The sequence below is a fragment of the Eublepharis macularius genome, chromosome 15, assembly GCF_028583425.1.
Source record: "Eublepharis macularius isolate TG4126 chromosome 15, MPM_Emac_v1.0, whole genome shotgun sequence".
Lineage (NCBI taxonomy): Eukaryota > Metazoa > Chordata > Lepidosauria > Squamata > Eublepharidae > Eublepharis > Eublepharis macularius.
Genome location: NC_072804.1, coordinates 50,850,725 through 50,873,283, shown reverse-complemented (window position 1 = coordinate 50,873,283; position 22,559 = coordinate 50,850,725). Strand labels below are relative to the sequence as shown.

Genomic DNA, 22,559 nt, shown 5'->3' with positions numbered 1-22,559 from the left:
CCAATACTTGGCAGTTTTCACTGATTTAAAGCAGGTCATATCCCCTGCTGAAGCAGTCTCTAAGGCACTGCACAGCACCGACATAGTGGCAGATTGGATTCTTCTGCTCTGCTTACGAGGCTGACCTTAGTATCTCCAGCCTGGCATACAATAATCTTTCTGGTTGGACCTGTCCATCCAGATTCTTAGTATCTTCTGTGCCACTGCGCTAAGGGAGGGGTGGTTTCGTTTGGAGGTGAGCAGCTCTCAGAAATGAAAAGCTTACATTTAATCCTCAGAAAAGACAACCTCTGAAATGAGATAAAGACTTTGCTTGTGCATTGATGCATGCTGTGCACTTAGGCACCAAATCTCCAGATGTGTATTATGGCAGCAAAAGTGTCGAAAATCAGCCATGGGCTGTGGCACTTAGGAAGGGGAAGATTCTGTCTCTCCAGGGACTTAAAGCAGCCTGGGCAGGTCACTTCAAAACAGAATTGGCAGCGAAATCAGCGATAGCTTCAGTCTGGAAACTAAAGAAAATGCCAACTAAAGAGATGTGGCTTTCTAAGATATGGGACCATTTCATCCTGGATAGGATTAATGACAATATCCTCAACGCTGAATGCTTTCCTGCCAGGTCTAATTTCTATGAGAAATGGTTCCCTTTTCTTGAATTTATAGACATGCATGATTTACATCCCAAAAATAAGAATTGCTCAGACGTTGACTCAGTTTTCTGATATTTGGTAATATTATGTATGCTTTGTTTAAAAGTTATTGTAATGTTCATATTCTTCAAAACTTGTAAACTATTGTTGATTAGTTGTTGTGTTACAGTTGATGTTCATTGTTGATTTCTATTTGTTGTATGTTATAAAGCTTAATAAAAAAAAAAACCAGAATTGGCACAGAAGGAACATAAGAAATCCCCTTTCCCAGATCCAATCTGTTTCTCAAAGATCTGCATAAAGAAGCCCATCCAAGAAGCAATAGTTATGAAAAATAGGAAGGTAGACTTAAAGGTCTTTGAGCTGGATAGCCCAGGCAAGCCTGATCTCGTTGGATCCAGAAGCTAAGCAGGGTTGCCCGTGGTTAGTATATTGGATGGGAGACCTCCAATGAAGACCAGGGTTGGAGAGGAAGGCAATGGCAAACCACTTCTGTTAGTCTGTTGCCTTGAATACACCACCAGGGGTCGCTACAAATCAGCTATGGCTTGACAGCGCTTCTCACCACCACCATACTTGAACGCAATAGTGTCCAAACGGCCAAAATATGTTGGTTCCCCGCCCCCCATGAATAAAAAATAAAGGCATATATACCCCCCCCCCCCACACACACACATTTTAGAATGCAGATGAATGAGAATGATGGCCCTCCTGAGTTTTAGCATAAATCACTTTAACCTATACATCCTATACCCCCTCCAGCTTCCCCCCAGTTTCAGAGCTTGCTTTGGGGAGGCATTTGAAAGGGAGAATTAGCAAGTGCAGAAAGGGTTAACCGCTCTAACCTTTTTCATTGTGGGCTGTAACTCCACAATGAAAAGGGCTAGAGTTATTTTCTTTTTAAAAAAATGAAACCTAGGAACGAGAAGATCATGTTGATTGACTGTCATCATTCTGTAGCAATCTAGTAATATCCAATTTTTTAAAAAAACACTGCCCAATGTGAGAAGGAAATGATCCCCGTGGGAGATTGGGGCCAGGGAAATGCTGGGAAACCCGCCCTGCGGGACCCGATCGTCGCTTCGCTGAATCAGCTACAATGGGGAAACTACAGGAAGTTGTCCCCATGTGAAAATCCCCTCTGAGTGGATCCTCACTTTACAGTCATTTTATAAGGGGGAGGGGGTAAAGTGTAGATGACTGGGGAAGGCAATGGCAAACCACCCGTAAAAAGTCTGCCAAGAAAATGTAGTGATGTGACGTCCCCCCCATGGGTCAGTAATGACTTGGTGCTTGCACAGGGGACTACCTTTACCTTTTTATAGGGGAGTAAACTTATAAATGCTGCCATGAGTGTGAGCCAGTCCAGCCCCTTAAACAGTACAGGCAGGCAGCTGTCAGGACAGTCAGAATTCAGGAGGCACCCGGCTAGTTTCTGGTGAGCTCTCAAGGGGAGAGCACAGCTGCGGTCTCCCAGCCTGGGGACAGCAATGTCAAGGGAAAGGTCTTCTCCACCATTATTTTTTTTCAAGAGCAATACCCTAGTCACTTCCATCGCTTGAGCTACAAGAAACCTCCAGCCCTTGAAGAGGAAGCACTCTTCTTCTTCTACATCCGGCTAAATTAATTGTTATGCCTCAGGCAGCAACGGGAGCTGGAATTGGCCTTGTTCTGAAACGCCTCAGAAGAAGCTTGAGGGTGAGACAATACGGAAACCATCTGCTTAAAGGTCTGTGCTTCCCCATGTTTTGTTCATGTAGAAAGCAGACTGAGTTGGGATGCCTGTAAATTTGGCTTGGAGAGGACAACCTCCCTGTGTGAGAGAAGCAAAGAATCCTGCCCCACCCAAAGGAGGTTACTATGACAACCGGCCTGGTGCCACTTAGGGGCTTGTCATTAGTATGGGTCAAAGCGCCTAAGCTTTGGTGGTTTGCCATTGCTTGCCTCTGCAACCCTGGTCTTTGTTGGCAGTCTCCCATCCAATTACTAAGCAAGGCCGACCCTGCTTAGCTTCTGAGATCTGATGAGATCAGGCTCACCTGGGCCATCCAGGTCAGGGAAAAGAAGGCAGTAAGAAAGCTGCAATGGGGGAGACAGGTAAGACATCTGGGGCCCAGTTTAAATGTTGCGACGGGTATGTGTAAAAAAACCTTGTGCTGTGCAGAGACTCACATGTGTGTGGTGCCCTCTCTGTATCAAGTTGCTGGACCCACACATGGTTTAATATTGTGCCATTGGCATGAGGAGTTAGCATGCTTGCGTTTTGGATGGATGCCCCACTGGTGTATTAATGCTACAACAGCAGTGTGATCCCTTATGCATTGCACTGGTTGGTGTTTTTAATGTGCTTATTGCTATGTATAAATTTGACCCTTGTTGGCTTCCACTGTACACTCATTTAACACAAATGTGATACTTATAACCAGGGCTTTTTTTCAGCAGGAACACAGTGGAACAGAGTTCTGGCACCTCTTGAAAATGGTCACATGGCTGGTGGCCCTGCCCCCTGATCTCCAGACAGAGGGGAGTTTAGATTGAGCGGCGTGGAGGGCAATCTCAACTCCCCTCTGTCTGGAGATCAAGGGGCAGGGCCACCAGCCATGTGACCATTTTCTCCAAGGGCAACCCACTGAGTTCCACCACCTCTTTTCCCAGAAAAAAAGCCCTGCTTATAACTATGCTTCCTTGTTTACTTTTACTAATTTGAGATGTCTTTCTAGTTGATGTGCAACCTGACCCTATGCGTGTTTATTCAGAATTAAGTCCCACTGAGTTTAGGGTGGATTTATGCTGGATTATTCTTATAGTAGAATGTATTTTTTTTAATTTTACACCATTATTATTTGTATATTGAATTTGTTTTGAGGCTGGTTTTTGTCATTTATGCTTTGAACCAAATACAAAAGATTTTAATAAGTTGCGGTATGTAGATCTATTGAAATGTAAATAGGTTTCAGCACTATTGAAATGTAAAATGTAAATAGGATTGTCACTTCGGACTGAATTCACATGTGATTCTGAATGTGCTTTTCAATTATTCTCCTTCATTTGTTGGTGCATAAGTCTGAAAATGAAAAGTTCCTCCTGAACTCAATTCAGAAAGGTACACTAGTGGAAAAGTTCTTGCCGTTTCCAGTGCATATAGGAATTTTGTCTTATCTTATTCCATCTCTCATCTTTGCTACAGATGCACTGCACTTTCTCTACATATGTGAGAATCTTTATACACTTTTTTCTTTCCATAACCACATGGAGAGAAGAGCAGTCTTTTTCAAAACAAATTTATCAGGAGCTGTTTCTAGAAACTATTAGAAGTCCCTTATCACTCTCAGCTAGGCTTGCCAACCTCCAGGTATTGGCTGGAGATCTCCCGGAATTGCAACTAGTCTCCAGGCCACAGAGATCAGTTCACCTGGAGAAAATGGTTGCTTTGGGGGGTGGACTCTATGGAATTATGCCATGCCAAGGTCCTGTCCCTCCCCAAACCCCACTTTCTCCAGGTTTCTCCAGGTTTCACCCCCAAGATCTCCAGGAATTTCCCAACTTGGAGCTGACAACCCTACTCTCAACCAGCAAATTTTCTAATAAGGCATTTAATAAAAAAGTCATGCCTTAGGTATTATTAACAGTGTTCTGCTTTACAGGCATTCAAACATTCCCTTGAGAACGTTTAAATACGTGGCTTGGTGGGAGGGGAGGAGGGGTTTACGAGGCTTTCCTGAAGTGACAAATTGTGACAAGGGCAGAGGCATTGCTGGTTTCTGAGGTCGTTTTAAAAACGCTGGTGGGCAGTGCCTGGAGTGTCACACGCAGTCTGAAAAGATGAGGCTTCAGGGAGTGAAAGGGAGAGGTAGTTTGACGACTTGAAAGGTCAGAACTGGGCTTGCCTGGGGCACCAGAAAAGTATGCCACATTTGCCCAGCCCAGCTCCTCGCCCCTTTTGTAACCCTACCCACGTCCCTCCCAGGTGCATAACTCCCCAAAGACAGGAAGATCTTGGCTCTGCCTCCAGAAAGCAACGGAGATCCCACCTGGCACCATGCATAGCCTCACCCTTTGCTTCCTTTTCGTTCTTCTGGCTCCAGGTAAGTCACTGCCTGAGTTCAATTTTTTTTTAAAAAAAGAAACCAACTCTTGCTTAAGAAGGTGTACCACTGTTTCTTCTCTTTTCCCCTCCTCTGCTGATTTTCCAATATATGGACCTCTGCTTGCCGCCATCTGTTCAAGTACAGGTTGATCTGCAGTAATTGTAATATATAGCTCCCTGTCACAAAATACGTCACTGGAGTTGTGGCTCCGTGACTGAGCATTTGTGTGGCATGCAGAAGGTCTGAGGCATCTCCAAAGGGTTAAGGGGAAGGTGATGGGAAAGTCCCTGGAGATCCGTTGCCACACAGATTAGGCTACACTGACTGTGATAGACTAATGGCTTAAAACGGTGGCTTCATGGGTTCGTAGCAACCCATGTGATGTGGGTAGAATGTCGGGCCTGAGATCAAATCCACACCGGGCCATCAGGCGGGATGAATGTGGTCAGTCTCTCAAAGGGCTCTTGTGAGGATAAAGCTGAGTTGGGAAGAACCATGTATGCCCCCCAGCTGCTCTGAGGAAAGGTGGAATAAAGGCACTGCAGCGGATAGGGCTGCCAATCTCCAGGTGGGGCCCTGAGGATCGTCTGGAATTTCAACTGGAAATCGGCTTGTGCGACTCAAACCTCACTTCTGGAATTTCCAGATGATAGAGATTGGTTCCCTGGTGAAAAAAACGCTGATTTAGAGGCTGGACTCTATGGCATTATACCCTGCCGAGGTCCCTTCCCTCCCCAAACCCCACCTTTCCAATTTCTACTCTCAGATCTCTAGGAATTTCCTAACCTTGAGTTGGCAACTAAGAGCAGACCAATTAAGTCTCTCTCCGCCCCCGTCACCCCTCTAGATAATCATCATGGTTATACCTCTAAATGCCTTTGGTTGGGTGTAGGGTTGCCAGGTCCAGGCTGGGAAATTCCTGGAGATTTGTGGGGAGGGGAGCCTGGAAAGGGTGGGATTTGGGGAGGGGCCTCAGAATGGTATAATGCCATAGAGCCCACCCTCCAAAGCAGCCATTTTCTCCAGGGGAACTGATCTCTGTCACCTGGAGATCAGTTGTAATTCCGGGAGATCTCCAGCCACCCCCTGGAGGCTGGCAACCCTAGTTGGGCAGTAGGTCTTCCAGATTAAACTGAACTAAATATCCTTAAACCACTCATTCAACTCCTTTTACTATTTGGTCATAATAATACGAACAGAATTGGCATTTAAAAAAAAACCCTGGTCCTTTGATAACAGTCTAACAGGTGGAAATTTAGCAGGTGAATTTATTTCTTCTTGTGGAGCACAAAGAAAAGCATCACCTGTTTAACTTCTGCATGATAGGTTCTATATAAGGCACAGGAGCCACACCAGTGAAAAAGTTGGCAACCTCATCATGCAGGATATATGTTCGGCACACTGAGATAATGAACACTCCGAAGTGCTGAATAAATGCTACGTACTACTATTATTATCAACACCTTGAGAATGATGCGTTCATTGGAATTTTATTCTTTTAAATTTTGCATACTTCTGGAAGAATATCTCTGACCAGCTGCTGCACCAGCAGTGGAATTAGGTGGTACTGTGGACTGTACCACTTCAGACAGTATGGGGGGGGGGATGCTTTGTTTGCATTTTCTCTCATGTTTAAAACCCCTTGCAAGTTAAACAAGGGGGGGGGGGGAGAAAGCACACCAAAGGAAGAGGTTTCAGACTCATCCATTCCCTGTTGTCCAGTTCAAAGCTTACAACAAGACTTTTTTCAATAGTACTAAGTGAGGCATTCAGAAATGTATATTTCTCCACCTGCAGTCTAAAGTATCACAGTTAGGCTACCTTGTTCTGCAGAAAGTCTATGGAAAGTCTGTGTTTGGGATGGTTGTTGTGGATTTTCCGGGCTGTATAGCCGTGGTCTTGGCATTGTAGTTCCTGACGTTTTGCCATCAGCTGTGGCTGACATCTTCAGAGGTGCAGCACCAAAAGACAGAGGTCTCTCAGTGTCACAGTGTGGAGAAGATGTTGGCAGGTAATTTATATCTACTCAGGAAGGTGGGTTTGGGCTGAGTCATCCGTAAGAGTTTCCCAGGGTGTGGAATGCTAATGGAGGGAGGCTTCACTGTATCCTGAGGAGGTTCTTTTGCATATGGATTGGTGTTTGATATGCTAATCTTCTCTGCAGGGCTATTGTAGGGTGTAGAGTATTTTGTTAGCTTGGTGTTTGGGATGTGTTTGGGATGATTCAAACTGTCTGGTCCTGTGTATGGTGGTTGTGTGTATCTGCCCCTATGCACAGGATTTGGTTTTCAGTGCATGCTGGAAAGTTTCACTTTTTAAGCCTTCAGTTTCTGGACTCCTGTTGTCAGATTGGGGTAGGCTTGCTAACTATTCAGCTGTCAACTGTAACTGTGCCTTTTGCAGTCATTTGATGTGCAGCTGTTGGAAGCTGGTAATGTTGGTTGCCATGCTTTGTGAAACTTCAGTTGCTGATTTCTAAACGTTGTTCTGCAGTGAAAGGCACAGGGGTTGGTTGGGTTGGAAGGAGTTGTTAATCCTACCTGGGAATATTTATTTCACTATTCATTCACATCTCTGTTATGTCACTATTCATTCACATCTCTGTCTGAAAATAATGAGCTGTGACTCGCAAAAAGTTCATACTGACATAGATGTTGTTGGTCTTTAAGGTGCCGCTGGACTTTTGTTTTATTTCATTATACACCCTTTTAAAAAGAGACCAGTGAACTGAGGTGGTTTGTATTACAGGAGAAAGTCCCCAAATATCAGAACAGTGTAATGCTGGCAGAAATGGGTGGTTTCCAGTTGTGTGCAAAGATCTTTATATTTGTTGTGGATTTTCCAGGCTGTGTCACCGTGGTCTTGGCATTGTAGTTCCTGACGTTTTGCCAGCAGCTGTGACTGGCATCTTCAGAGGTGTAGCACCGAAAGACAGAGATCTCTCAGTGTCAAACTGTTTGACAGTTTGACACTGTTTGACAGTTTGACACTGAGAGATCTCTGTCTTTCAGTGCTACATCACTGAAGATGCCAATCACAGCTGCTGGCGAAACATCAGGAACTACAATGCCAAGACCACGGTGATACAGCCTGGAAAATCCACAACAACCATCGTTCTCCAGCCGTGAAAGCCTTCGACAATATATCAATCTTTATATTGTTACTGCTGCAAACTAGGTGTCTATAGGCATGTGTTCCCTGCACCCAATATTCTGCTTTACCTTACCAGGTGGCTGTAAAATGCACTGAGATACAATCTATTATGATGTTAAATATTTTTGCAGGGAGCAATACGGTGTTATTCTGTTCACTACTTTTTAACATCACACCCTTAAGTTAACATAGTAGAAAGAGACTTGACAATGGGCCAGAAAAATGAATGGCCCGGCATGCACACTGCCTGAAAGGGCAGGTTGATTTGCAGGAATGGAAAGGTGTAGAGAGCAGCATGATATAGAGAGGGGCATGATCACCTGTTAACATCTGCAGATCAAGTGGCTGAAAAAGCATAGGAGCGCAGAGGTGATATAAAGTTGGCAACCTACATAGAAAAAGCAGTGAGATTTTTTTCTGTGAAAGGAGAGGCGGATAAGATCTATACACCCCTCTTCTCTCCATGCAGGTACTAAGATTGTTTCAGCCTCTGGCTTCATGGACTTTTCCACTGAACCATGCCTTTCTTCACCCAGCCAAGAATAATTGCACACAACCCATGTGTGTCCAAACAGAACCTTCCTGAATTGATGGCCATGTGGTTTAGTGGCGTACTGTAAATGAACGGAGCAGTGCCACAAAAAAGAAGATAGCTTGTATAAGAATTCTTCCTTTTTTAAAAAGAAAATTTCTTTCTTTTCAGTAAGTGAGGACCATAGAATAACTCAATTAGAACAAAATGAGACTGTCTCAGAGTCTCTCTGCACAAGACAACTTACACGGGGACAATCAAGTGACTTATTTTCTGTGTTGTCTTATATTCAAATGTGCTCTGTTTCCCTAGCAGTGCCTGTGTATCCACAATGGGAGAACGACTGTAAGATCTTTCACTTGAGCATCCCCCTGTTATGATGTCTTGTGTAGATAGGCTCTAAGTAACTGTGAAATCTTATGCAAAATTACTCCAGTATAACCCATTTCAGTGGGATTAGACTTGAGTAACCCTATTTAGGATTTCACTCTAAGTGAACAGATGAAAACTAAATGACAGCCAGTGTGGTGTAGTGCTTAGGGTATTGGACTAGGACGTGAGAGCCCCAGGTTTCAACCCCTTCTCTGCTATGGAAGCTTGCTGAGTGACTTTAGGCCAGTCACACTCTCTCAGCCTAACCTGCCTCACAGGGTTGTTGTGGGGATATAATGTAGAAGGATAAAACGTTATAAGCAACTTTGTGTCCCCATTGAGGTATAAATGAAGTAAATCAATAAAATGAAAATAATCACCAAATATCCTGATTTTATCAAAGGCATGGATGAAAAAATGAGGACTCTAGACTCTCTTAAAGGTGTCCAAAATCCTGGCAGTACTGAACCACAGCAGGAAGATGGTCTCATAAGGCTGTGAGCTGCCACCCAAAGCTCTTACCACTTGGTCCCCACCACCCATGCTCTGTCACTAATCAGTGGTTCAGCCAACTGGATTTGTAGAGTCCCACATATGGAGTGGGTCAGTTCCTAAGTGCCAAAGGCTCGGGTGCATTCACTAAACTGGCATGGCTTATTGGATTAAGAGTGTGGGACTCTAATCTGGAGAACCGAGTTTGATTCCCCACTCTTCCACTTGAAGCCAGCTGGGTGACCTTGGGTCAGTCACAACTTCTTGGAGCTCTCTCAGCCCCATCTACTTCACAGGGTGATTGTTGTGAGGATAATAATAACATACTTTGTAAACCTTTCTAAGTGGGTGTTAAATTGTCCTGAAAGGTGGTATATAAATTGAATGTTGTTGTTGTTGTTGTTCTTAGATCAGGTGAGGTGGCACCACATCTGTGGAAAGCCCTTCTCCTTAAAGTTCACCTAGTGCCTACTTTCCTTTCCTTTTGACACTGGGCCAAAACACTTCCGCTTGTGTAGACTTCTGATTGAGGGATTACATGTTTTTTAGCTGTCTTTAGAGCCAGTTTGGTGTGGTGGTTAAGAGAAGTGGAACTCTAATCTGGAGAACCGTGTTTAATTCCCCACTCCTCCACTTGAAGCCAGCTGGGTGACTTTGGGTCAGTCACAGCTCTTCCAGAGCTCTCTCAGCCCCACCCACCTCACAGGTTGATTGTTGCGGGGATAATAATAACATACTTTGTAAACTGCTCTGAGTGGGCGTTAAGTTGTCCTGAAGGGTGGTGTATAAATCGAATGTTATTATTATTGTTATTATTAGAGGTGTGCTCTGTTTCCCAAGAAAGAGCTGCTGCTGCTTTTCTTCTGTTTGAGCTCTGGTACTTTTTAAACACAAACTAGCAGAAAATTCAGCAAGGAAAGGCTATCCTGCTCTATAGAACTAAATCCAGAGGAGTTAGCTGTGTTAGTCTGTAGTTGCAAAATAGTAAAGAGTCCAGTAGCACCTTTAAAACTAACCCACTTTATTGTAGCGTAAGCTTTCGAGAACTACAGGTCTTTTCATCAGATGCACAGCTCTCTTCGTCAGATCTGACAAAGAGAGTTGTGGTTCTTGAAAGCTTATGCTACAATAAAGTGGGTTAGTCTTAAAAATGCTACTGGACTCTTTACTATTTTACAGAACTAGAAGAAAAGATGGCAATCCCTTGGTGACAAAGGCTTGCTTTGGGCTTAATTTGTGCACCAAGATCGCGGTGATTCAGAGACTGAAATAATAATTCAGAAGATAGTGTTTCTTTACACATGAGAAAGCCTATTTTATATCAGACTCCTGGATATATGGGAAAGGAAAGATTTTATGATCAGTGACTTTGTTTCAGACCCTTCCTCCCCAACATTTTGAAAGCAAGCTTTATGCTATCATTTGGGTAGATGGGCACATAGTGGAATGGTTCTGGAAGCAATTTAAATCTAAATTGTTGTATTTTCTTTCTGTTTCCACAGCTGATAGCATCTTCTGCTTCAACTGCACCAGTAGTGAAGGCTATAACTGTAGCACAACCCAAGAAAAATGCACTTCTTCAGTAAATAGCTGTATTACCATTGCCCGGGATGAGGACACAGGTAAGCTGTATATCTCTTGTCTTCTGAGAACCAAGCTACAAGTGACAAATTACACTTGAACAGGGAGGAATACACTTGAGTCTGTTCACTTGCCGTTCAAGTGTCATTCGTCACTTGTAGCTTGGCCCTGAGCCTTTCTATTCTGCCAGGATTTTGAGAGCTATTATAGCCAGGGCTTTTTTTCAGCTGGAACGTGGTGGAACGGAGTTCCGGAACCTCTTGAAAATGGTCACATGGCTGGTAGCCCCACCCCCTGTTCTCCAGACAGAGGGGAGGTTAGATTGCTGGCCAGTGGCACGGAGGGCAATCTAAACTCCCCTCTGTCTGGAGATCAGGGGGTGGGGCTACCAGCCATGTGACCATTTTCTCAGAAGGCAACCATCTGAGTACCACCACCTTTTTTCCCAGAAAAAAAGCCCTGATTATAGCTAATGGTAGTATTTGCTGTAGTATGGTAATGGTGCCCTCCTCTCTTCATAAATTTTGGTTGCTTTAACATATTGTTGTTTTATTGATTTTTTATTGGTTAAACAGCTTTGGGGTTCCTTGGTGAGCCAAAAGTTAGATTTGAATTGTAAATGCTAGGGGTGTGTGTGTTATGTGCCATCAAGTTGCCTCTGACCTATGGCGACCCTATGAATGAAAGACCTCCAAAACGTCCTATCATTAAGAGTTTTGCTCCGATCTTGCAAAATGGAGGACATGTCACATGACTTCTTTTATTGAGTCAAGTCATCTCGTTTTAGGTCTTCCTCTTTTCCTACTGCCTTCAACTTTTGCTAACATTATTGACTTCTCCAGAGAATCTTGTCTTCTCATGATGTGACCAAAGTATGAAAGCCTCAGTTTTGTCAACTTCTTTGGTTTAGCTTTTAGGGAAAATTCAGGCTTGATTTGATCTAGTATCCACTTATTTGTCTTTTGGGCTGTCCATAGTATCTGCAAAACTCTCCTCCAGCACCACATTTCAATGGAGTCAATTTTTTTCCTGTCAGCTTTCTTCTCTGTCCAACTTTCACATCCATACATAGTAATGGGGAATACCATCATTTGGATTATCTTGATCTTGATCCCCAGAGAGACATCCTTATCTTTAACTATCTTTTCTAGTTCCCTCACAGCCACTCTTCCAAGTCTCAATCTTGCTTCCTAATTGAACTGGCTCTTCCCTTTCCTAGGAGCCCAGGATATAGAAAACCCAACCTATGAGAAGAAGTGCAATACTGATGATCGCCTCTGCAACCAGTTCTATGGGTTGGTGGCGGGGGATTTCCGCATGCGTTGGAACTCCAGCTGTTGCCGCTCTGACCGCTGCAATGATAAGAACATCATAGGTAAGGGCTTAGGGCTTCCTTGCACAAGGGGAGTTGGTCTTCATGTTAAGGCTGTATTAATCATTATACCAGCCCAGGGCTGTCACCAGGGTGGGGTCAGCAAAGCAGATGCCCCACCCTACCTGGAACACTGGATTGCCCCACCTAACATTACCCCCTCCAAATAGGTTTTTTAAATTTTGCAACATGACATTTTCATGTTAAAAAACCAGGAACTTGTTTTTGGAACAGAAAATTTATGGTGTAAATGTAGTTGGTGCCTCTCCAATAATGCTCATAATAGACTGCAGGGGATTGTAGCAGAGTTCCTGCTTTGCATCAAGGGCCGTTTCCACACGTCTCCCTCTCCTGAAAAATAGTGCAGAACGTACGGAATGACGCGCGCTCATGGCGCAGTTTTCCATCATGACTTTGCTTCGTGGCTCGTTTCCTGACATCATTGTGCCACGAAGCAAAGTCATGTTGGGAAATCGTCCCATGAAGGCGCGTCGTTCCATAAGTTTTGCGCTATTTTTCAGGAGGAGGAGAAGGCGTGTGGAAACAGCCCAGGTTCAGTTCTAGGCATCTCCTATTAAAAGGGAGTTGGTCTTGAGAAAAACCCTTTTGAGTTCCTGCAGAGTCCCTGCTGTTGAAAGCAGGGCTGTGGCTCAATGGCACAAAATCTGCTTGGTGTACAAAAAGTCCCAAGTTCAATCCTGGGTCTCTCCAGTTAGAAAAGGACCAGGCAATAGGTGACGTGAAAGACACTGAGACCCTGAAGAGCTGATGCCAGTCTGAGTAGATAATATTGATTTTGGTGGACCAATGGTCTGATTCATTATAAGCCAGCTTTATGTGTTCACGTGTGTGTGTATATTCGGGGCACACCACACTATTCTAGACAGATCTATGGTCTAAGGCAGCTTCTTACATTTTGACCACCTGGCTCTGCCTACCTAAACTTCCCCGAGTTCAAGGCAAACTTTCCAAGATCACAGTAAAATGCAAAGACACACTTGGACTGACAGGCCCTGTGATAACTACATTGTAGAGTTGGACCCTGGACTAATCAGGGCCTGTGGTAGTGTTGCCAGCCTCCAGGTGGTGGCTGGAGATCTCCTGGAATTACAACCGATCTCCAGGCAACAGAGATCAGTTCCCCTGGAGAAAATGCTCACTGTTGGGTGTGATCTCTATGGCATTATACCCTGCTAAGGTCCCTCCCTCCCCCAAAACTGCCCTTTCCAGTCCCCCCTCCCAAATCTCCAGGAATTTTACAACCTGCAGCTGGCAACCCTGGCCTGTAGATATCTGTGAGTGTTTTTATGAGGGGACAAGAGGGAACATATCCTGTTTTCCATATCTCACTGTATCTTAATGAGCAAGATTTGGGTCCAGTAGCATCTGAAAGACCCTGACCTGGATGTCCCAGGGGAGCCTGATCTCATCAGATCTCAGAAGCTAAGCAGGGTCCGCCTTGGTTAGTAATTGGATGGGAGACCTCCAACGAAGACCAGAGTTGCAGAGGCAGGCCATGGCAAACCACCTCTGTTAGTCTCTTGCCATGAAAACCCCACCAGGGGTCACCATAAGTCAGCTATGACTTGAGGGCACTGTCCATCACCACAGCCCCTTAAAGACCAACTAGATTTCCGTGGTATGAGCTTTCAAGAATCAGAGTTGTAGAACTACTACAAAAACAGTAGCATTACTGGAACAGTAGAACTACTACAAAAAGAATGAGGAACACAATCTCTTCTACAGTATAATGCTCACCTATGTTTATTTAAATCATATCCAGGACCTCATATGTAGAGATATTTATATCCTATTATGTAAGTTGATTAAAAAAATCCAGATGTTTGATACAAAGTAATTGGAAGAAACATTTGCAGTAAATAGTAGGCAAAATCTAGTAAGACAAAGTCATGGGATGAGCTAGGCATAAATGACATTCATTGATTTTTTTCAGATTGTATGAGTTATATTGGCTGGTTGATAACCTTACAGTGAAACCCTAAAGTGTGATTCTTTGGGTGAGCTGGGCGTACGTTGTCTGTGGATGTAGGCACTGGTTTATGTAGAAAATGAAGCTCATGTCTAAAACCTACATGCTGGGAATTATATGTGAATTAGACTACGCTCTGGAAAGCAGAATGTTGCAGGAGGGAGGTCCTCTTATTTGTTTGTTTTATTACCTGTTTTTGTCTGCAGTACAAGCAGCATCTCAGGTTCTCAACGGTGTTCGTTGCAACTCATGCTTTGCTCGTGGCACGGATGTGTGTTTGAACACCACCGAAGTGAGCTGCACGGGGCAACTGGACCGCTGCATCCATTTTGTTACCGTTGCCAAGAAAGGTAAGCAAAGCAAGTTAATGTAGGGGAGAACAATGTCCACATCTCTGTGGAAACCCACCTTCCTGCCCACAAGCATTCTGAAATAAGCCGCATCCCCTTTTGCAGCATGAGAATAAGTCACGCCCAGACTATGGCTGCTTCCACACACATTGGATAATCCACTTTCAATACTCTTTAGTGAACTGCTTTTCCATGGCCATTTCCACACAAGTTGCATAATGCACTTTCAATGCACTTTTGTAATACTTTAGAAGTGGATTTTTTGTTCCACACATGGAAAATCAGTTTCAAATGTTCACTAAAGAGTATTGAATGTGGATTATCCAACATGTGTGGAAGCATCCCATGTGTGGAACATAAAATCCACTTCCAAAGGATAGCTAAAGTGCATTGAAAGTGCATTATTCAATGTGTGTGGAAATGGCCTATGTCATGTTCCATTCATGGACGCCGCATGCGCCACCTCAAGCAATCCACAGATGGCTGAGTAGTTGCCTCCCCAAATGTCTTTGCCTCCAGATGTTGCTCTTCTACCTCCACTCATTGGCAAGACTGTCTCTTCCTCTCTCCACCCTTCGAACCAGGTCCAGAGTCAGCCTGTCACTTTCTTATCTCAAACGACACATCAAAATGGCACCTTTCCGCCTTTAAACAGTAACTTTAAGAAAAGAATTATATAGAGTATAATTATATAGAATAATTTACATTGGAGAAAATGACGCCTCCCCCCCCCAATTTGCTGATCTCTAGGTTTTTTTTTTTAAGGTGGTGCCAGTTCTGAAAAGAGGGAAATGGTGCAAAGGAGATCAGAGATTCTGTACTTTAATTAGTTGGGCAGAAGGGGGGGGATTTTAGCGCATGTATGTCACATGACAGTGACCCCTTTTTTTCTGCACAAACCTAAAAGGTACTGCACTCACGTCCTTTATGTCTGGTCTCTATAGAAGATAACACCTCCTATCATGGAAACATAAGCAGCTTTCCCTTCCTTTCCATGCATGTTTACTACAAGGGCTGAATAAGGGAGGAGGGAAGAGCACCTTCCCTTTCCAGGGCCGTTTCCAGACGGCTTACCTGCCTCCGGAACGTTGTGCCATCTTGCGGGGAAAACGCGAAATATCGCGTTTTCTTGCGCGAGTTTTCTTGCGCGTTTTCTTGCGCGAGTTTTCTTGCGCGAGTTGCGCGAGTTTCTTGCGCGAGTTTGCGCATGACGTCGCGCAAAACTCGTGCGAGAAAACGCGATATTTCGCGTTTTCCCTGCAAGATGGCGCAACGTTCCGGAGGCAGGTAAGCCATCTGGAAACGGCCCAGCATTTGCAAATAACTAGGAACATACAGTACAGGTAGGCAAACACCCTGTGCCAACTAGTGAATATGACGATAAGAAGATGACGCCAGTCATTCAGCTAGGCTAACCCTTTTTCTACCTTTCCCTGCAGAGGCAGACAAGGACCAACAGATTGCCTTCACAGGCTGCGCCACCAAGAACATGTGTTCCATGGGAGCTACTGCGCTGTTTGCTACGGGCCGCCAAGTCTACGTCAAGACCATCATGTGCAGTGGCGCTCCAGGAGTCCCTTCCCAGCACAGCCTTGTTCTATCGGCCCTGGCAGGGTTGTTCTTCCTTGCTTACCAGTCTTGATTCCTTTTTCACACCTGTTATCCATGTTTCCCCCCTTGTAGGCCTTACTCCCGTCTCACTTGTATGTTCCAGTTTCCCTCTTGGAAGATGCGTTCTGCACCTTTATTGTCACATCGGACACTCCTCTCTGCATAATGTGCAGGTGTTGCCCCCCAACTTAAGGGCTCTAAGCCCTGGTGGAAAGTGGTCTATGTTTTATTCATCCCTTTTCCATCCAGCTGATGTTTGTAAGGGCCTTGTTAATGCGCCTCTGTCACACTGAGGCTCAACACATACATAGAACCTATGAAGTTCAAAGACAGAGGTATATTGGCTCTCCTGCTGGATTCTACCGAGTGCGAAAGGTTGCACATGCTCTTTACTTCATCTACCCTCAAATCAAAAATGTGCCGCAAGGGAAGACCCCCACTTCCCTTATGCATTTTACACACATTTGCAATTGTATTCTTGTGTTGTCGAAGGCTTTCACGGCCGGAGAACGATGGTTGTTGTGGGTTTTCCGGGCTGTATTGCCGTGGTCTTGGCATTGTAGTTCCTGACGTTTCGCCAGCAGCTGTGGCTGGCATCTTCAGAGGTGTAGCACCAAAAGACAGAGATCTCTCAGTGTCACAGTGTGGAAAAGATGTAGGTCATTTGTATCTACTCAGGAGGGGTGGGGTTGAGCTGAGTCATCCTGTAAGAGTTTCCCAGGGTGTGGAATGCTAATGGCGGGAGGCTTCACTGTATCCTGAGGAGGTTCTTTTGCATATGGATTGGTACTTGATGTGCTAATCTTCTCTGCAGGGCTATTGTCGGGGATAGAATGTTTTGTTAGCCTGGTGTTTTTCAGAACTGGAAACCATGCTCTGTTCATTCTTAATTGTATTCTTGTTTTGCAAAAAATCGTATTTTAATTGTATTCTTGTTTTGCAAAAAATTGTTTTGCAAAAAATCAGTTGTATTCTTGTTTTGCAAAAAATCGTGGAGGTTCACAAGAAATAACTGGAATTTTTTTTAAAGCAATGACTGAGAAACAGGAAACATACAGAGGCTGTGGATTCAGTGCTGGGGTGCAATACCCCTGGATGGGGTGTGTGTGTATTGCCTATGGATGCAAATGATCTCCTAGCCCTTTTACCATCAACAGTACAATCTTTATTACAACCCTTTTACCATCAGCAATACAGTCTTTATTACAAGGTTTCAGCAGATACTGCAGAAAGATTTTCCAAACTGTTCTCTGTGTTCTTAAGGACTAGAAGTTTATTGTTTTACTTTAAAAAAAAATGAGATCTGAGATGATTTTTTTAAGGATGCCAAAGCAGGGAGCTAAAGAGGGCAAGAGCGTAAAATATAGTTGGAGTCAGAACGCGTGCATGCATAGGTTGGTACATAGAATTTTATGCTATGGTTCTATAAGGGAAATAGCTCTTCAGGAAAGATGAATCCTTATTATCGCTTCTCAGCCAGCTACGTTTATTGACCATACTGTATGGGTTACAATAATATTGTAAACTATTTCTGTTCTTCCAATTGACAGAGCTGTTGAGTCCAACCCCATGCTTGTAAATCCCTCTGATTTTTATAGGGCTTATTCATAAGATTGTAGCCGGACTCTTTAGAAAAGCACAAAGAAAAAACATTTACATTTTATTATCCCTCGACCCTCATGACACTCCCATAACAATTGAGGGGGCAGCTAGAAATAAATACTATCTCACATTAAGTGAATGGAATGCTCACTGGGTGCCATGTCAATTACTCTTTCTTTCTCTCTTATGCTTTAAAAATTATGTAAAATTGAGCATCTCCTAGTCTGTGGCCCAGGCTAGCCTGCTATTGTCAGATCTCAGAAGCTAACCAGGTTCAGCCCAAGTTAGTACTACTTTGTTGGGAAACCACCAAAGAAGATGAAGGTTGCTATGCAGAGGAAAGCAATGGCAAACCACTTCTGTTCATTTCTTGAAAATCCCATATGGGGAGGGTTGCCAGCTGTCCGGTTTTCCCCTAGACAATCTTTTTTTGCCAGACTGCCCAAGGAAAACAAAGTTGAAATACTGAACACCTGTACAGTGCACGTCCCCGCTCACCTGACTGCCCGGCCTGCCACATGCCTGGGGAGCGGGCGGCCCATTTGCCTGCCCGGCCTGCTGTGCAGTGTGTACTTGGGGAACAGCTGGCCAGCCAGCCTGCCGGCATCTTGCACTCCAGCAATGATGTCACAGAAGCGATGTCATCAAGCTCGGCTGGGAACACACATGCACTTTGCAAGCTAGGCTTGCCAACCTCCAGGTGGTGGCTGGAGATCCCCCGGAATTACAACAGATCTCCAGGTGACTTAGATGAGTTCACCTGGAGAAAATGGTGGCTTTAAAGGGTGGACTGTATGGCATTATACCCTACTGAGGTCCCACCCCTCCCCAAACCCCTCTTTCTCCAGGCAATAACTCCCAAATCTCCAGGAATTTCCCAGCTTGGAGCTGGCAACCCTATCAAGCACACAAAGGAAAGAAGAAAGAGTAAGTGCCAGGAGCCCCTCTGGTTTGGCGGGGGGGAACTACCTGGCAACCTTGCATATGGAGTTTCCATAAGTCGGCTATGACTTGATGATGCTGTATGCATGTGTGCATGCATGTGCACAACACACACAAAATTAAGTCACTTGTGGACATTAGAGAACAAAGGTATGGCAGAAAGCTTCTAAATACAAGTGGTAGGATACAACTCAGGCTTTATTCTTTATACTCTGTCAACACTTAAGGACAACTGGTTAGCCACCTGGGCTGCCTGGATGGGCTACTGGTCTGATTGCCTAAGGCTCTTCAGATAACTACGTCACCTCCTGAGGAGGCTCTACTTCCTTTTCTCTTCTGTGGGATGTCAGCGGATGGCAAGAAGGAACATGAAATCTGAATGACTTTTTAAACAGCAAGCGTGATCTCAGTAATAATAAATTATGTCTTTCTTGGAAGGAAGAACTCCTCATCCTGTACTTCTGGCAACCTTCCTGAATGTTCTGTACCAAGATTCTTTCTATTGTCCTTTGTGCTGTGGGGCAGGTGGGACTGGTTTGGAGGAGGGTTGGGCCCAACTGCAGATAAAGTTAAATCTTTAAAAGCAAAAAAGTCAGCCTAAGTATTACGTTGGACATATCCAGTTCCAGATATTGGACCCTAGGAAAATTAAGCATCCTAATATGGGCCCATGGATGGAGTTCATTTGTTGAGTTGATGTTTTGAATTTGGACCCATGTCTCCTCATGGCAGCCATTTTGTGCTTCCTCCTAGCCCTCCCATCATGGCAGCCATTTTATTGTAACACCCACTACCTATTCTCAAAGTTACAAATGCGCTTGAAGGATCAACAACGTTGAGGATTCCTGTCATAGGTGGGTAACCTGGAGATATTTGGTGGAGTGGGTGAGGAAGCATATTGTTGGCTAAAAATTGGTGGATGTGTATTAGATTCCAGTTTTTATTTACGGAGGCTATCATGTTTGTTTTGCTAAGGAATGAGGGAGAAACATTAAAATGGGCTTTCCCTTTAGTTTGTGAAATTGCAAGTTATTGAGACCATTCAATACCTTAATAGGCACCAGTCTTTTGTATGTTCAGTTGGAATATATTTGATCGTGGTTTATGCAGTTGTTATACATTCTCTCAAATTTGTCCTATTTTAATTTTTATTGCTTATCATGCTAAAGATGTCATTGTTATATTTCAGATTTAGATATCATACTTGTTAGCTGCTTTTTGAAGGTTCGCTCCTTGGATGGAAAAGCGATAGAAAATATTTTAATGCATAAATGCATGTCACAATGTTATTGCAGCATGTATTGACGCAGCAAAAATTAATGACAAAATATTTTAAGACTTGTACAATTCCATCGGTTTCTGAGAGCGGAACTACAAGTGACAAAAGGCACAGGTTGGACACTTGCTAGCTTCCCTCAAGTTTTGATGGGAAATGTAGGCGTCCTTGTCTTGCAGCTTGGCTCTCCGACTGCTGTCCAATGGACTTTTCAACCGTCACTTGTCCAACATTCCGCCAAGCTGCCTACATTTCCCATCAAAACGTGAGGGAAGCTGACAAGTGTCCAACCTGTGCCTTTTGTCACTTGTAGTTCCTCTCTAAGTGACTGATTACAGTTTTTAGATGAAATGGTGGTACTTTTCCATACAATGCATTATGTTTTTGTGTAGCCTCATAAAAAAGTCTATAGTTGATAGAGAATAGCGGTTAGAGTATCAGGTTATCAGGGAGACCCAGATTCGAATCCTTACACTGCCTTGGAAGCTCGCTGGGTCACCTTGAGCCAGTCACACACTGTCAGCCTAACTGACAATATTGCTGTATGCATAAAAAGGAGACGAGGAGAACAATGTAATCGTCTTTGGGTCTTCATTGGAGAGAAAGGCGGGATGCTGAGTTTTGGCCCATGAATTTCCCCATTCGATACCAGGGGCTCCCTGGCACTTGAATCCCTTCAGTCACAATTGGTTGGTTCTCCACGGTTTTCCCAATTAGCTTGTGCAGTTATATGCCCTGGATCCCTGCTGTTAGGTGAAGGATTGCCCAACTGCTGCTGTATCCAAGATATTTGATGGCTCTCTTCCATATTCCCCCTCTTTGTGCTAAGGTGACATTGGCGGGAAGGAGAGCTATTCCTTTACAGGTGGAGGCGATGGAGGCGGAGTCAAATTAATTACGCTGGATGTAATTAATTTGACTGTTTTCCATTTGATTGTACTACATGGTGCTGTAAACTATTAACTGTTTGATTGTTGCTTGGTGGAAGTTTTCACCCCTGAAGAGGTTGTTGCCACGAAACTCCAGACTCAAGCAGGTGCTGCTGTTTGCTGTTCTTGCCCTGCCTCCATCTCCTCCACCTGTAAAGAAATACAGAGATGTTCTTTATTATATTACGACTTTTCTATACTTATTGTGACTTCATATTGGAAGCTTACCTGTCGGACGCCTTCCTGTTTTTACCTTATTTGCACCTTGTTTATTAATTTCGGATATTTACTGGGTGTTTCTTGCTTAAGAATTTGTTTAATGTGTGTATAAATTTTCTTTTAATTTTTTTTAAATTTTGAAGAGGTCAGGACAGGGAGGGGCATGGGAAGGGAAAGGAAGATAGGAGGGGGAAATCAACAAACACGCTAATTAGTCTGCTTAGAACATTACTCTACATATCATCTGATACTACAGACAGGTAGACTGTGATGATTAAAACAAATTGTATTCGAGCCTTTATATCCTTAATATATTCAAGTCTTTGTGCTTATTTTCAACCCAATCATAGAATGAAGTCCAAGGCCCAGCAAAATCCGATTCGTCCTTTCAATATTGAGGTCAATTTGTCCATTTCTGCGCTCTCCGTAATCTTCACCACTAGTTCTTCTTGAGTGGGAATTGTTTGACATTTCCAATAATATGCTAATAAAATTCTAGCTGCCGTTACTGCATGTATTATAAAGTATTTCTGATCCTTGCTAAATTCATCTGGAATGCAGTTCAATAAAAACAACTCAGGTTTAAAAGGTATTGGCACCTGTAGAATTGTTTGGACCATTGTATGCGCAGTTACCCAAAATTTATGTATATCTTGACAAGTCCACCACATGTGATAAAATGTTCCTGTATGTGTGCATAAATTTTCTTGACTTAGAGGAGAACTTCTGGCTCCAGATTGACTTAATTTCCCTTCTTTATTCATTTAGTTTGGTTATTGTTCCTACTCAGGTGGTTTCACCTCTCCTTCCTGTTGTTGTATACTGTGGGTAGGCACCTCTCCTTTCTTTATAAGTTGACAACAGCAGCAGAAGAAAGCCAGGGCAATAACTCCTATTCCTTCCTTCCGCAAGCTGTACCCTCTACAATCATTTGCTTTAAAAGACGCACCTAAAACACATTTTATTTGCTGCGACATCAATTTATTTGATCATGATTCAATGAAAATTCAACCCATGAACCAGATTTTCCACTGCAGCAGCCCCAAGTCCCAAATCCATACCCTCTGTCCCTTTGCATGCCATTCACCTCCACCCAGCATGAAGACAGCCCAGGGGTTCCCTTGGCCTCCTCACTTAGATTCTAACTTCATTTCCATCTTCCAGTAATAGTAGAATCTATTATAGAAGGAGGCGTTTGCTCTTTTGCATCTATCCTCCGGGCTGGTAAAGCCGATCCTAATCCGCATATTTGGCGCAGGAACATTGCGCTACGGTTGCGTTTACGGGTTGCAGCAGCATGTGTGCTCCTTCTGGGTCTCCCCTTAGTAAGGCACACAGATTTCCAGTTGCACAGCCTCGGAAACTGATTTTGGGATAGGTGTACTCGTCTGAGAAGCAGA

The 22,559-nt window shown here is 43.9% G+C and overlaps 1 protein-coding gene across 1 annotated transcript; it reads left to right on the top strand.

Moving 5' to 3' along the window:
- Positions 1 to 4,645: 4,645 nt before the first annotated feature.
- Positions 4,646 to 21,871, top strand: LOC129342851 (phospholipase A2 inhibitor and Ly6/PLAUR domain-containing protein-like). Its single transcript, XM_054998797.1, has 5 exons — positions 4,646 to 4,735; positions 10,790 to 10,909; positions 12,088 to 12,243; positions 14,437 to 14,580; positions 16,020 to 21,871. The coding sequence occupies exons 1-5, from the start codon at positions 4,690 to 4,692 to the stop codon at positions 16,220 to 16,222; spliced, it is 669 nt and encodes a 222-aa protein (XP_054854772.1). The 5' UTR covers positions 4,646 to 4,689; the 3' UTR covers positions 16,223 to 21,871.
- Positions 21,872 to 22,559: the final 688 nt, after the last annotated feature.